At 38.8% G+C, this 15,991-nt stretch overlaps 1 protein-coding gene across 5 annotated transcripts in view; it reads left to right on the top strand.

The window, feature by feature from the left end:
* Positions 1-15,991, top strand: part of RCAN2 (regulator of calcineurin 2) — a 289,445-nt gene that overhangs the window by 258,794 nt on the left and 14,660 nt on the right. For all 5 annotated transcript variants that reach the window (XM_032299597.1, XM_032299601.1, XM_032299600.1 and 2 more), the window contains 2 exons: positions 5,414-5,587; positions 7,362-7,533. In XM_032299597.1, the coding sequence (XP_032155488.1) occupies positions 5,414-5,587; positions 7,362-7,533 (346 nt within the window). The remainder of the gene's footprint in view (positions 1-5,413; positions 5,588-7,361; positions 7,534-15,991) is intronic.

The raw sequence follows: 15,991 nt of genomic DNA, 5'->3' as shown, positions 1-15,991 counted from the left end.
CTTTAAGGGTCTCACTAGACATCCTGTCTTTTCCCCATGCCAACTGGATCCTTACTTCTGAGATCCTATTGTACAGCAGTTCTCAGTGTGTGGTTTACAGACTCATGAGGGTTCCTGATACCATTTCCTGTGTTGTCAAAACTATTTTCATAGTAACACTAAGGTATCATTTACCTTTTCAGTTGTGTTGACATTTATACCCATGATGCAAAAGCAATGGTAGTTAAAACTGATAGTACTTTAGCATGAATCAATGCAGTGCCACCAGATTGTGCTAGTAATACAGTTATGTGTATTGGGAATACATTCTGAGAAATGTGTCCTTATGTGGTTTTGTTGTGTGAATATCATAAAGTGTGCTTACACAAATCTAGATGATATAGCCTACTACACATCAAGCTCTATGGTATAGCCTATTGTTCCTAGGCTACAAACCTGTACTGCATATTACTATACTAATTCTGTAGGCTATTGTTACACATAATTATTTGTGTATCTCAATATATCTAAACATAGAAAAGGTGTGGTAAAAATATGGCATTACAATCCGGCACCACAGTCAGATATCAGTCCACTGTTGACCAAAATTCCATTATGTAGTACATGACTGTATTTCTATTCTTCACAGCCACATACTCACAGTTTAAAAAAAAGAAAGAAAATGCCAATTCTACTTAGAAATGTCCTTGATAAGGCAATATGTTTTATTTTATTAACTCTTTATCCTTAAGCACACACCTTTGTAATATTCTGAAAAACAAAATAGGAAGTACACATGAAAAGCACTTCTGTGGCATCCTGAAATACAATGTTTGACCGGAGGAAACATTCTAAGTTGTCCTAAGCTGCCCTTGGTACTTTTCTCATGGAACACCATTTTTACTTGAAGAAACAACTGACAAGCAAAGTATGGTTATGGAGACTTAGGTATTTGGCAGGCAATTTTTCAAAAATAATGAATGAAGTGAATCTGCTACTATAAGAAAAATAACTGACAGTGTGTGCTGCCAATAATGAAGAATGAGCTGTCAAGCAAAAATTAAAATTTTAGAAAACTTTTACCCACCAATGTGAATTCCACAGCTTTTGAATTTCTAAAGACTTTTTGATAAGATAGATGGTAGATAAAAAATAATGGCAAAACCTGTGATTACTTTTGCACCAAACTATAGTACTAATGAATGTGATTTTTAATATAGTACTGAAATTCGTTGCTTTGGAAGACCAACATAACTCGGGGAACCAATATTTTCTAAATGATTAATGTATACTATTCTGAAATCAATGTATGGGTTAAAATTTATTCAAAGTGCAAAACAGATAAATAGATCTTAAAATTAGATAAAAATGTTATTTGATTATGTAATACACTTTAAGAAACTACTATTTGTTGAATTTTGATGAGATATCAAGAAGAATACTCACAATTATTTGAAGGGCTATTAAAATACTGCACCCCTTTTCAACCACGTATTTGGATGAGGCCATCTTTTCTTCATATCCTTCAGTCAAAACAACTTGGTGAAACTGATTGAATGCAAAAGCAGATGTGAGATTGCAGGAGTCTTGTATTAATTTGGAAATTAAAGAGAGATTTGCAAAAATGTGAAACAATGTCAATCTTCTCACTAAAATTTTTTCTTATTTTGGAAAACAGTTATTTTCACTAAAAAGTTTATGTTAACAAATAAAGGACTTATTATTTTTACTTTTAAATTGATTTATATATAAATACTTTCAAGTTTCTCAGTTTTAATTTCTAGTACTATAAGCATTGTTAAATAAAACCCACACTTACAAAAGTTCTTTAGGATCCTCAATAATTTTTAAGAGTGTAAACAGATCCTAAAACCAAAGAGCTTGAGATTGCTGCTATAGAACTTTATTCAAACAGGAAGCTACAAAGAGAACTAACAATTGAGGAGAAATTAAGAATTTACTGGATTTGTTGGGGAACAGAACTGGAGACAAATTATTATTGTGTGCCTGGTGAGAATGTCCCTGGGCATCAAGACCATAGAAGATTTTCTGTAATGGCAGGTGGAGAATTCCTACAGCCAGTGCTTTTGGTGACACTGTTTACAGGTACATCTGGTGGCTTCATTGTGCTGGATCTGCCTCTAACTAATTTGGTCTGGTATCCTGTTGCCTCAGCAAATGATATGTTTGTATTGTCAGTAATGGAAACAAAAATAGAAAAGGATAGCAAGTCCCCATTCTTGGACAATGGTCACCCCCTACAAATAAAGTTCCCAAAAGGCCTGAAAAGAGAACATGCTGAGTAACTGTCAGCTGTTTATTATTATCATTGTGGACTTTAAGCCCCATATGATCCACTGAAAACCCTGGCCCACCCAGATTTGGTGCAAGAGCTTCTTTTGTTTCTCGGTCTAAGCCCAAAACAATGAATATCAAAGAGTTTCCTGTCAATGGCCAACCCTAACTCAGTGGGAGTTGTTGCCTGGAGCCCTCTATTGAGGATCAGTGGGAACAAGATGTTCTTGAAGTCTGCCAAGGCCTCACAAAATAAATTTCTCTTTATTAAGAACACACTAGCACATTGTCAGCACCCCCTAAGCCTAAAACCTGGACTTTTTGATTTCTTTCTCCTAATGCGGGCACTTGAGGTCAAACAGTTCTGATAAGATGAGATGTGAAGCATAAAAAAGAAATATGAAATGAAAAGGAAGGAATTAGACTCAAAGGAAAAAGCACGCTCACTTTCAATGGCTGGCTTTAACCGCCCATGCTTAGTGTTGGAGAGGTGATGAGAAGGTGGAACTCCCAACCTGGAAATGGAAAAACATACCAGCCACAAAGAAGACCCAAGGATTCTGTCCTTAAAAAATGATACTCTACATAGAAACAAGAATTTTTAATCTCTTAATTCCTTCTATTCCTGAAAGCTTCCCAAACTAATCAAACCACCAGCTGTAATTTGACCAGTTCAGAGTACTCTCATTATGAGGAAACAGAATGCATTTTAGTCACCAGGATTTCTAATCAGGAAAACACAAAATTCCATAATGAGCCTCCTTGGAGTGGTAGCTGAAGCCCTGAGTCTGGGAGTTGGCTGATCCCAAGGCTTGAGAGATGAGGGGAGGAAAAAAGCCTGCTCTGCATAAGACAAGGAAAAATTCTTGTTTTTTTCATCTTGGGAATAGGAGAATAAGAAAAAAAAAACTGAAATTGACAGAAAGAGCCCTTCAAATCTCCACAAATGTCATTTAAAAAGCAAAGGCTTTGACTGTATTATTTGGGGTCCTTGGACTGGTATAAAAGAGAACAGTATGGACAGACACAGGAATCAAAGATGGGAGGGACAAGGGGGAAGCTGCAGCCTGGGGATTCTCAGAAATGGGCAGCAGGGTATGGAAGCATCACCAACATGAGCTTGAGGGTCTGAGACAAGTTCGTCTGGATGCTCAAGAGGCAGGAAGACCTTCCCTGACATTTGAGTTATTCCTCCTGTGCAGCCTCAGAAGTCAGTGGTTTTATAACCCCACCTCACTATGTTGATTCTCTTAGATATGGTCACTCTTCAGACGTGGGTCAGTGTATCGCTATCCATCTCTTGCTCTTATTAAAACAAGCATCTCCTCCTATCAACCTGACAGTATAATTCTTTATAGAGTTGACAGGGTCACAAAGACTTTGGCCTGGTCATGGCCCTGCCACTGACTCTCCATGTGCCCATGGGTAGGTCCTTATCTTTTCAGATCTCAGGGTTCTGATGCGTAAAATGATGGAGGTGAGAAGTAAAAGGTTGAGTTCATCATCTCTTAAGTCCATTCCTAGTTATAATTCTATGAATCTTGCAGTATTAATATTGCATGCATCTCCATTCTTACTTGTACTCACTATTATGAGAAATTACCTTTTACTATTGATCAGGTTGCTTATATATAATTTCCTTAGTGGCAATTTCTTTATTAAGAACAAACTAGCTTACAACATATACTAGTTTTCTTATAATAAGGATATTTTTTCGGTAAGAGGAACCAGACATTAGACAGATGGCATTAGCATGCATACACACACACACACATAGTACGCCTTTCCCCAGTGATATATATGTATATATATGTATATATTTTTAATTCTCTAGTTTTCCTGTTCTGCCTTTCCTCAGTGTTCTGGTTGTTCTCTTACTTGTGAATATCTGCTTCACATATTAAATGGTTGAGAGTCAGAGCAATGTGATGCTCATCTCTGTATCCTCTTAAAGCCTAGAGAGGGACCATGCCTCATACAAAGTGAGCATTTAATAGACACTTATTCAGTTGAATTGAAATTGTGCATTCAGTCTAAATTTTTAAATTATTGCTTTGTATTGTGATAGGTTTGGTTATGCTGTAGGAATAAAATAATTTTCAAATCTCAGTGATTTAATGCAATAGAGATGTTTTTTTTTCCTTGCTAAGGCAAAGTTGGCTATAGAATGGAGTCGGAGTAGGGAGAAAACTATTTCTGCTTCATACAGCCACTCAGGGACCCAGAGTGAAGACAATCCTGTTTCTGACAGCTGTACCATTTGAAACACATGGCCTCTTCAGAGAAAGAGACTGAAAAATTACTTGAGAGCTTTCTTCTGCTCTCTGCACATATTTCACTGACCAGGACTAATCAGATGGTGCTGCCTGACTAGGAAACTGGGTGATGTGGATCTCATATTTTTAGGCAAGAAAAGTGCCCACCCTTCTTGGTCTGGCACATACCTGTAATCCGAGTACTTTGGAAGGTTGAATCAGGTGGATCACTTGAGGTCCAAAGTTCGAGACCAGCCTGGCCAATATGATGAAACCCCATCTCTACTAAAAAAAATACAAAAATTAGCTGGGTGTGGTGGTGCATGCCTATAATCCCAGCTACTTGGGAGGCTGAGGCAGTAGAATCACTTGAATTCTGGAGGCGGAGGTTGCAGTGAGCCAAGATCACACCACTGCACTCCAGCATGGGCAACAGAGCGAGACTCTGTCTCAAAAGAAAAAAAAAAAAAATAGAAGTGCCCCCAAGACTGGTAAGCACTAATGTTTACCATGTGCTTTATTCAGTAGCCCTAGTGCTTTGGAGATAATGAACTTCTTTGAGAATCTGATGATCATTACAATCCCTCCCCTCTATAGAAATCCTCAACATTTTGCATAATTTCAAAATGTTTCATGTACTTTGAACCCTATTCACTGATCCTCTAGAGAACCTTACGCCAAGATTATAAATCCTTCAGCTAAATCCACAGGCATGTTTTACAGCTGGTAACAGATCTACAGATGAAAAACAAAACAAAACACATTACTGGTGTTCTATTTAAACTGTATATTAAAAACAGCCCACTTTTTTAGTTGTTTTTATCAGACATGCATCATACCAGCCATATAACCAATGAATTTTCCTCTGTGTTTGTTTTTATCAGGAAAAATTTGAGGGACTGTTCCGGACTTATGATGACTGTGTGACGTTCCAGCTATTTAAGAGTTTCAGACGTGTCCGCATAAACTTCAGCAATCCTAAATCTGCAGCCCGAGCTAGGATAGAGCTTCATGAAACCCAATTCAGAGGGAAAAAATTAAAACTCTACTTTGCACAGGTAAAGTAATTATTTACCAAAGTTATTCTTTTTTGTCCTACATTAATATTTACCATTTCAAAATGTGAATTGAAGCTCTTTCTACTTTCAGATTGGTTGGTAGTCTATAAATTAATTCACTGAAAAATAGATCCACGTCATGATTCCCAGACAGGGGCAGCTTAGTGGCTTAGAAAACAGGCTCTGAGAGCCGGCAGCCAGAGCAAGTTGCACAACCTCACTGGGGCTCCATATTCTCTTCTGTAAAGTGGGGATGATGAAGATCTATTCCTCATACTGTTGTTATGAGGAGTGCATGAATTATTTTGTGTTTAAATGCCTAGTATTTGGTAAATGCACAATAAATGCCAGCTAGTAGTTATAATAAGAATGATCTAATCACAGCTACTCCTAACCTTCCTATCAGGTTATAATTAAAACTTAAATTATATGACAGCTTTAGTGGAATGTATAACTTTTCAGTGATTCATATTATGAGAAAAGGTTAGAAATATATGGAAATTAATTCATTTCATCCAAAAATCAATTCTAGCTGTTCCAAAATGAAATGGGCAATTCTTGGCAATGCTTATGAAGTTCACAGCAATAGAAATCAATACCCATCATGTTCCATTAGTCCTCTCACCTCATCACTAGATACCTTGATCCATTTTTTTAAGTGATTTGTAAGTATGCTTTCCACCTTTAGACTCTACAGAGATGGCACAGTGCCAAGAACATCAACGTTGGCCCTGCATCCATGTTCAAATTCCATCACTGCTATTCTAAAGTGTGTGATGTGGACAAATCCGAGTTTCCTCGTCTTTAAAACCTCACTCAGTTCCTTGAAAAGTTAAGCATCAAATTACCATCTGACCCAGCAATTCCACTCCTAGGTATTTAAAACAGGTACTCAAACAAACACATGTACACACACATTCACAACAGCACTATTCACAATAGACAAAAGGTGGAAACCACACAAATGTCCAGCAATGGGTGAATGGATGAGCAAGTTATAGTATATCCATATGATGGAATACTATTCATCCATAAAAAGGACTAAACTACTCATGTATACTACAATGTGGATGAACCTCGAAAACATACTAAGGGAAAGAAGCCAGACACAAAAGTTCATATATTCTGTGATTCTACTTATAAGACATACCAAGAACAGGTAAAATCTGTAGAGACAGAAAGCACCATGGTGGTTGCCAGTGACCAGTGGGAAACAGGAATGGTAGTAACTGGTAATGGTAGTATTGGTAGTAATAGGTGCAGGATTTCCTTTAAGGTGATGAAAAGACGTTGGATCTGGATAGAGGAGGAGGTTGCACATTGGGAATGTACTAAATTGTTCACTTTCAAGTGGTTAATTTTATGTTACGTGAATTTCACCAAGGAAGGAAGGAGGAAAATAGAGAAGGAGAAAAGGAAGCATTTGGCAGGTGTATAGTGGGGCAGTGGACTGGCAGCTGAATCAGCGTTGCCTGGGAACCTATTAGAAATGCAAACCCTCAGTCCTCCTGAATCAGAAATGTGGGGGTTGGGGGCTCAGTAATCTGTGTTTTAGTAAGGACTGCAGGTGATTCTGATATACAGTAAAGATTGAAATCCACTGTTTTCAGGATTAAATAAGGCAATTGAGCACATGGTATGTGGTAAGTGGTAATTATTATTACAGTCTGGTTCATTTGTCACAGGCTGAAACCAAACTCACATTTTAATGTGCCAAAATGACACATCTGAAGCCATGATGAATAAGTGTCTTCATCTCTACTCTATTTGCAAGGTTCAGACTCCAGAGACAGATGGAGACAAACTGCACTTGGCTCCACCCCAGCCTGCCAAACAATTTCTCATATCGCCCCCGTCTTCCCCCCCTGTCGGCTGGCAGCCCATCAACGATGCCACACCAGTCCTCAACTACGACCTCCTCTATGCTGTGGCCAAACTAGGACCAGGTAAGCTTTGTGGCCCATTTTAAAATAAACACTTGTCAGCAACCTAGAAAACCCAAATGGGATTAACAGGCTTGAAATCCTGGGTTCACAGTAACATCTGCATTTCTAATGGATTTATTGCTGTCTGTGAACAATGAGAGGGAATGATGGATGAGGATGCAGCATCAGACTTTGCACCTGTTCAGAAGCAACTTGGGAACCTATACTAAAATGATGTCAAGTCTGAGCAGCTTCTGGATTGCAATGCAGATATTTTAACATCCAGCAACACTACCTAATTCTTGTGGGATTTATCTCTATACCAGGAGGAAATTGTTTCCTCAGAATAGACAAAATGAGCACTGCTAGCTGGAAGGTGGCATCTATGCTATGCAACCCAGTTTTACTGCTGTCACAGTTAGTGCACACTCAGGAACCCCCTGTTACAAGAAAACCTGCCTTCCAAAGTGAAACCTCCAAGTCCCTAGGAAGTCAGTCACAGCAGCCTCTAACTTAAAAAAAAAAAAAAACTTATGGTCACTTTGTTCTGATGTTGGCATATGGAGCTATGATTCACCATTCTCACTGCAGTGTCGTATTTTAAAATATGAATCTACCACCACACTCTACTTAGTCACTTTCCTGTTGATGGACATTTAGATTATTTCCAGGTTTTGGCTATAACAATCAAAGTAACAGTTAACATTCTTGTACATCTTTATGCACTTTTCCAAAAGTTTCTTTAGGCTTTGTACCTAGAAGTAATATTGCCCTCAGTTTCAGCAGATGATGCCACCTTGCACCCCAAAGTATTTTTTCCTGTATTATGTTAGGAGAGGAAATAATAGAAATTGAAGGGGCTGAAGCCAGGTGGCAGCTGAGATTTTTAGCACTGTGAATTGAGTGGTAACTAATGGCCATTATGTCAGAATTCTCTGTCTGCTGCTGGTTATCTTGGGATAAGAAGGGGCTTTAAAAATAGGATCTGAATGCCTGGCCCTACCCCCAAGAGAGTCTAATTTGATGTGGGTAAAGTCCAGGTATTGGTATGTTTTAAAGGCTCCCCAGGCGATTCTAATTTGCAGATTAGTTTAAGAATCACTGGTAGCTAAATGCCAAGTACCAAGAATAGTAAACATAAGTTCTTACCAGCGTTTCTTAATGCGACAGGAGAACATTTGGCCCAGAATCGCCCATCCCAGAAATCTGCAGTTTTAATAATCACATGTGTTGATTCTTGTATAGGCCAAAATCTGAGAACCCTAGGAATTATGGTGACCAACTGTCCTGGTTTCTCCAGGATTAAGGAGTCCCTTGGCTAAAGGACCTTCACTGCTAAAATCAGAAAATTCCCAGGCAAACCAAGAAAATCTGGTCATCTTACCAGGTACCCAGATTAAGATGATGCCAATATGATTAATAAGCACTCCTTGCAAGAAAATTGCCAGCTGTTGTATGTGTGGCCTGAAAATTAAATTATAGAAGTTTCAAGAGCAAGCTCAGTGGAGGTTTCTTTGTAATCACCATCACATCACTCAGCTTCTCAGACCCTTTAAAGTGGCCATAAGTTTTACCTTCAAAGAAGCAGTAGGTATGTCTAAGATGTGCTGATGAAAGAAGCAATATGATAATAAGGGAGATGTTAGTGAAATATGATTTCATTGAACATCTAGTTCACATACAGGATCCTGATTTTAGACACTCCTTCAAAAAGCCACATGCGTGATATGCTTAAAATTGCACAGTGGTGTAAAGTAAATCGAGTCTGCTCACACGAAGCCTTTTGAAGCCCTTTCTCACAGTCATTCAGGACGTTGCAGAAACAAGCACACCCATCCAAATGGACCAACTTCAGCCAAGGTCCTTGGAGCTGCCAGTTTGACTCCTATGCACAGATATTGATAAGGACACATCTTAACACTCTGTAGAGGTGTTTTGAATGTCAGCAAACAGAGCTCTTTATAGAATCACTAAGGTCTTGGCTACAGGACCTAGGAGTCTGACCTGCATTTTACAGAACAGGAAACTGAGGCCCAGAACAAAACAGGGAGCTGATTTGCCAATGAAAGAGCCAGAGCCCCCAATGCTGTGCTCCTCCTACTTCACCGTTTAGAAAGGGGACTCAAGCTATATCAGACTTTCTGACCATCACACCCCAGCTGGACTCTACTTCACTCATGTGGAGCTGATCATCCAGTAAAATTCAAATTATTTTTTATCAAGAATGTGAATGAGCATTTATTGCTGTCAGCATTCACAAAGATTGATGCAGAAAAAGCTAGGGGCAAGTTCCAGACACCCTTACTGGCTGACGGAGCTGAATCCAGGCTCTGGGAGGCACAGACAGGGACAAATGTGACCTGGGACTGATGGAGGCAGAAGGCACAGATGGGATGGGAATTAGTCCCAGAAAGGATGCTCACAGAGCCTGACACAGAAGAGGGAGAAAGAAAAAGGGAGGAAGGAAATGGTCTTAAAGTGACAGAGAAAAAAAATAAGCAGGGTGTTGGGGGGGGGGGGGGGGCAGTTCCAAGTTGTAAATAACTTGTCAACAATATTTAAAATGCTGACTTTTACCTTAATTGTGCAGCTAATCTATAGCACCCACATTCTTTTGTCACAATAAATGTACCGTCTACCATTTTTGAAGGTCCCTGCTTTGTGATAAGCACAGAGATAGGACCTATTGTTATCCCCATTTTATGGATTAGAAAACTAGGCTGTAGAAAGAAGCATGAACTTTCCCAAGGTGACACAGCTGGTTGGTGACATTGTCAAATTTCAAACCCTGGCTCTCCTGACTCCAGAGAGTAAACTTCACCACTTTGCCAGGTGGCCTTCTATCAAGGATACTGGTTGGCTTGGCTGACTTCAGGCCTGCTCTGCTCTGACTCTGGCAAACATTTATTCTAGCCCTGAATCAAGAATTATTTCTAACAAACACCAATCTAACCTAGTGTCTGGTAAATGTGCAAATGGAGACTTGTGCATTGGGTACAAGAGCAAATATTGAGGGCTTCCTGATATTGTGACTGATATTGTGTCCATGGAACAGCTGTAATCTGGATGTATTTTCTAGGATATCTTTCTCTGTTGCTTGCTAGCAATTTGGGGCTGTTTGTCTTTGTTTCCCGCCCCCGCTTTCCTATATCCTCGAAGCTTCCTCAGCCACATACGTACATGATTTATGTTCAACAATTGAGTTGAAAATATCAGAGATTAAATTAGAGATTGTTTCAGCTTCAACAATGAGGGAGCAGGGCCACACCCTGCCTCCTCTCCATGGCATCTTCCTCCCCATCGCATATCTGGGTCTCTGCCCCCTTCTGAACCAAGTGCCAAGGCAAGAGGTTGCTCCTTCAGTCTCCTCCTGTCACTTTACACAAATGTTCACTCTTTCTTATAATAAGTTTCTATTGTTCAACTTACTGTCTTCTCTTCTTGAGGGAAAAAAATGCATACTCCATCCATTTTGGTATTCTCAGCACCTGAAAGTACCTGGCACATAGTAGATGCTCAATAAATATTGGAGGAATGAATGCATGCATGAATAAATGAATAGATCAGAGCTATTAGCTTGTCTAGAGATAGTTTCTTTACTGACAAGTTGTTGCTTTCTTGTAGCTTTAGCCAGACTCATTCAGGAAGCATTAAATTAATATTTTATATAATTAGAGGACTTCTAGCATTTTCATTTTTAAAAAGTGATTTACTAAAATTTATTTTTAATCCTTTGACAGAATCACTTCAGTAACAAATTATAACTAATTTCATGTTAAAGGATGACTACCTCAGTTCCAGAAGTACAGAAGCAAATTAGAATGAGAGCAGAGAAAAGCAACTCAGATGATCAAAGCAATGTAGTTTTGCATTAGAGGAATGATTAACAGTGTTTAATTGGTAAAGCAGAGTGATTGAGAAGGTATGTAGATATCTAAAGCTGCTGGGAAAAAAAGTCTAAAGAAAGAACATCATGGAGCAGGGATCCAGAGTGAGAAGGGACTCAGGCAAAGTCAACTGACTGGCTGCCCCCAAAGGCAATGACACAATTTATTAGAACCCTTTGGTGGAGAACAAATGAAAAGGTGAGGATCCAGGCCTCATCTCAGACAAGCAAAGGGCAGAACAGTCTCTAGTTCTTTAAAGAGGAATAGAGGTGACCTTCTTTCAGAGAGGAACAAGTCCGATTCCTGAAAACTTCTAGAGAGATCCGAGAAACAAACATAAATAAAACAGTGCAATTATAATGAAACCATGTTCAGACCCAAACCTGTGGGTGTTATTGAAATCCTTTGAAATACTTTAGAAGACGTTACAACAGGAGACAAGGGCCATATTATATTCAAGAAGTGTCTCTCAATTCTGTTTATTATACCTAGAGGAAGTTTATATTCTGAAAACTATGAGAGGCATAATTTTAAACATCCTTAATCATTGTCTCTATGACCATTCTCTTTGATCCAGAAAGTAGATATTATACATTAGAAAATAAATAAAAATAATGACTTTATGTGGGGCTGAAGATAAATTATGTACTATGTGCCAGGCACTGTTCTAAATACCTTATAATATTATTTAATGTTCACAGACAACAACAGGTATTATTATTGTCCTACATTATACAGCTGGGAATGTGAGGCAGAGTTGTTAAGTAACTTGCCCAAGGCTGCACAGCTACTAAATTAAAATAAAATATATCCTCTGCCACTAGCAAGAGGAATAAAGGATTGATTGAGCCAGTACCCTTACCCTGGAAAGTGAAATATTTTTCTCTAGAAGAAATTTAAGATTGCTGTAAAAGAGAAATTTAAGAATGCAAAACAACTTATGCCTTTTGCTCCCCTCACATTTTATTTTGCTATGTTTTGGCACCCACTAAAACACACTACTGCATCTGTTCCTTACGGTACTATTCCATGCTTTTTTCTAGTGTCCAGCGGGATGTGCAGATCAAAATTTGCCTTCCTCTGCTCTGTTTAAGGACCAGCTATTGTCTCTGTAAAACAGAATCCTTGCGTGTTTCTGTTAGTCCCCCAGTGAATGTGTAGAAGCCCATCAGTTTAACAGTGACCTAGACAGAATCAGATGGGCTCTGACCTTGATTATGAGTTGAATATTTATTTTAAAATATCTGTTGTTCCTGACTTCAGAAGCAGTACAGTTCCAGGTTCTGTTCTGATGTAAAACAAAATAGGACAAATAAAAACCCAGCCTAGCAAAATAGTTTATCCGCACCAATCGGCAGAAAATGGTAAAATAGAGATGCATGCATGGCACTAAATGGACAGTAAATCAGAGGTGGGAAGCAAAATGCCAACCTTTATTCTGCTCTCTCAGATGGCTCTGGAAGGTCATGTTCATTGTCACTGAAAATGCCTGCAGGGAGCGATATGAAAAGTCATTGTCTCTTCTTTTTTTTTCCCCCTCCTGCTATTTTTAGCTCTTGTTGGGAAGATCAATTTTAGTTAACTGCAGAGGAGGGTTTTTAAAATGGTGCTTGAGTTTCAAGTTACGTATGTCTGCTATATTTAGATTTTTTTTTTGAAATTCTTCTGTATCAAAACATGACATAGTAAGGCAATTTTGCTGGTGTCACTGCTTGGCATAGTGTTTCTCCCAATGGAAAAAGACATTCCATTAACTAACGTAACCTATGCCAAAGAAACATTTTCTATTCCAGGGTCTGATTCAGAGATAGAAAAAATTCAGTTTTTAAAATATACATGAGCACCTATATTTTTGGCGCATGTGGTATGAATATTATATAAGGCCTCGATTCTCGTTTAGCAATTGCTATATTCTCTGATCACAGATTCAATAGGGAACTAAAACAGCAAATGTCCAGTGTTCCCATTAGCACAGTCTCTCTGTGTCATATCCCACATAAGAGAATCAGACTGGGATTCCGGAGCACATGTTCAAATTTTCCCATTTCCTTTGAAAGAATTGTTCCTGGAAAAAATGTTTTAAGAGGCTATTCTTTTAAGCATATAGTTCATTAATTTATCTCCCATCATTATGGAGTAGCAATATTAAAATACTTCCTTTTTTTTATATTTGAGTATTATTTTTATTTTAATTTATTATACTTTAAGTTCTGGGGTACAGGTACAGAATATGTAGGTTTGTTACATAGGTATACATGTGCCATGGTGGTTTGCTGCATCCATCGCCCTGTCATCTGCATTAGATATTTCTCCTAATGTTAGCCCTCTCCAATCCCCCCACCCTCTGCTATCCCTCCCCTAGCTCCCCACGCCCCAACAGGCCCTGGTGTGTGATATTCCCCTCCCTGTGTCCATATGTTCTCATTGTTCAATACCTACTCATGAGTGAGAACATGTGGTATTTGGCCTTTTCTAATTTTACAGGTAAAATGTGTACATTGTACAAAAACAGAAAAGACACATTACAAAAAGCTGGGAAAAGATGAATAACAAATTCTACTGCCCATAAAAAAGTACTTTAAGAAAGAATAATTGTAGTACTTACTCTTGCATTTTTTCTTATAGATGTGTGTGTGTGTGTGTGTGTGTGTGTGTGTGTATGTGTCCTCATAGTTATTATGGGGTCTGGGCCCCTAACATGGGGCAAGGGAGAAAAGGATGGGCCAGTCCCAGAGATGACTCGGCCCACAGAGGGCTCTCCCAGGCAGCTCCCCCTTTCTTCATCTCCGCCACTTTCCTCTCACCCAGTGTTGATAAGCCCCTTTTCTCTGGTCTTCCTCCCTCTTTATCTTCCCACCCCCTTCCCCTCCATGTTGCCCTTAGTTTTTCTTGCCCATATCTTCCCTCTGGAGTTCTGCTTCTTTTTCTCAACCATTAATTGAGATCCTCAGTCAATCAGCTGATCCCATGAAATACTTTTGGTCCTAAATGTCTCAGGAGGGGATGAAGATAAATACCTGCCGTCCCCAATCTAGTATTAGAAACCTCCAGAAGATAAGCGAATGTTCTTATATTGAAATATACCCTTATACCAAAACTACTGAGTATGCTCTTTCTCTTCTCTTTCTCTTGCTGTCTCGCTCACTCTCATCCTCCCCCCTTCCCCACCTTACCAAGGACCCCTTTTTGTTTCCTACTTTGATATAGATCAGAACTGAGGAGGAGGAGGAGGAAAGAAAGGTGAACTCCAATTATTTCATCAATTATTCATCAAAAATAACTCCAATTATTTTCTTAAAATATACCAATACCAGGCTGAGACAAAATGTCAGTTTGCAGCCCTGATGTCACCTGCAGCATCCCAACTACATGCATGCCTAACTAAGTGATAGAAGATATTTATGCTGGACACCCAGTAGACCTGAATTGGAGTTCCCCACTTTTCTCTGGGATCCACCAAAATTCAGTAGGAGCTCATGAAAACACAAAAAAATCAGAAAGAAAAAAAGTTTACAAAGGACTGAATTTCCTGGAATCTGTCTTTTAATCCTGAACCCTTCTTTCCAACTTTCACTTAGAAAATGAGTGCTTTCTCTGCTCCTGGATTGAGCTTGTGAATAAACAGCAACCAAATAGCTGTGATTTTTAAGTTTCCAATAAGTCTCTCTGCTCCACAGTATCTCCTATTATTTTACAGCTGTAAATGGATATCCAATCATGAAGAGAGATTTTTCTTTTGTCTCAGGATGATTATTAAAACATAGGATGTCTTGGAGTCCTTGTTGATGTTTTAATCATCAACAGAGCTTCCAATAATTATGGGATTATATGAAAAGACCAAATCTACATTTGATCGGTACCTGAAAGTGACGGGAAGAATGAAACCAAGTTGGAAAACACTCTTCAGGATATTATCCAGGAGAACTTCCCCAACCTAGCAAGGCAGACCAACATTGAAATTCAGGAAATATAGAGAACACCACAAAGATATTCCTTGAGAAGAACAACCTAAAGATACATAATCGTCAGATTCACCAGAGTTGAAATGAAGGAAAAAATGCTAAGGGCAGCCGGAGAGAAAGGTCAGGTTACCCACAAAGAGAAGCCCATCAGACTCACAGCAGATCTCTTGACAGAAACCCTACAAGCCAGAAGAGAGTGGGGGACAATATTCAACATCCTTAAAGAAAAGAATTTTCAACCCATAATTTCATATCCAGCCAAACTAAGCTTCATAAGCGAAGAAAAATAAAATTCTATACGGACAAGCAAATGCTGAGAGAATTTGTCACCACCAAGCCTGCCTTACAAGAGTTCCTGAAGGAAGCACTACACATGGAAAGAAATAACTGGTCCCAGCCACTGCAAAAACATACCAAATTGTAAAGACCATTGACAATATGAAGAAACTGCATCAACTAATAGGCAAAACAACAAGCTAGCATCAAAATTGCAGGATCAAATTCACACATAACAATATTAACCTTAAATGTAAATGGGCTAAATGCCCGGATTAAAAGGCACAGACTGACAAATTGGTTAAAGAGTCAAAACCCATTAGTGTGATGGGGATACCCATCACATGTGCAAAG

Source organism: Sapajus apella, unplaced genomic scaffold, assembly GCF_009761245.1.
Source record: "Sapajus apella isolate SASKATOON/1434 unplaced genomic scaffold, GSC_monkey_1.0 scaffold41, whole genome shotgun sequence".
Taxonomy (NCBI): Eukaryota; Metazoa; Chordata; class Mammalia; order Primates; family Cebidae; genus Sapajus; species Sapajus apella.
This window is presented reverse-complemented; position numbering and strand designations above follow the sequence as displayed.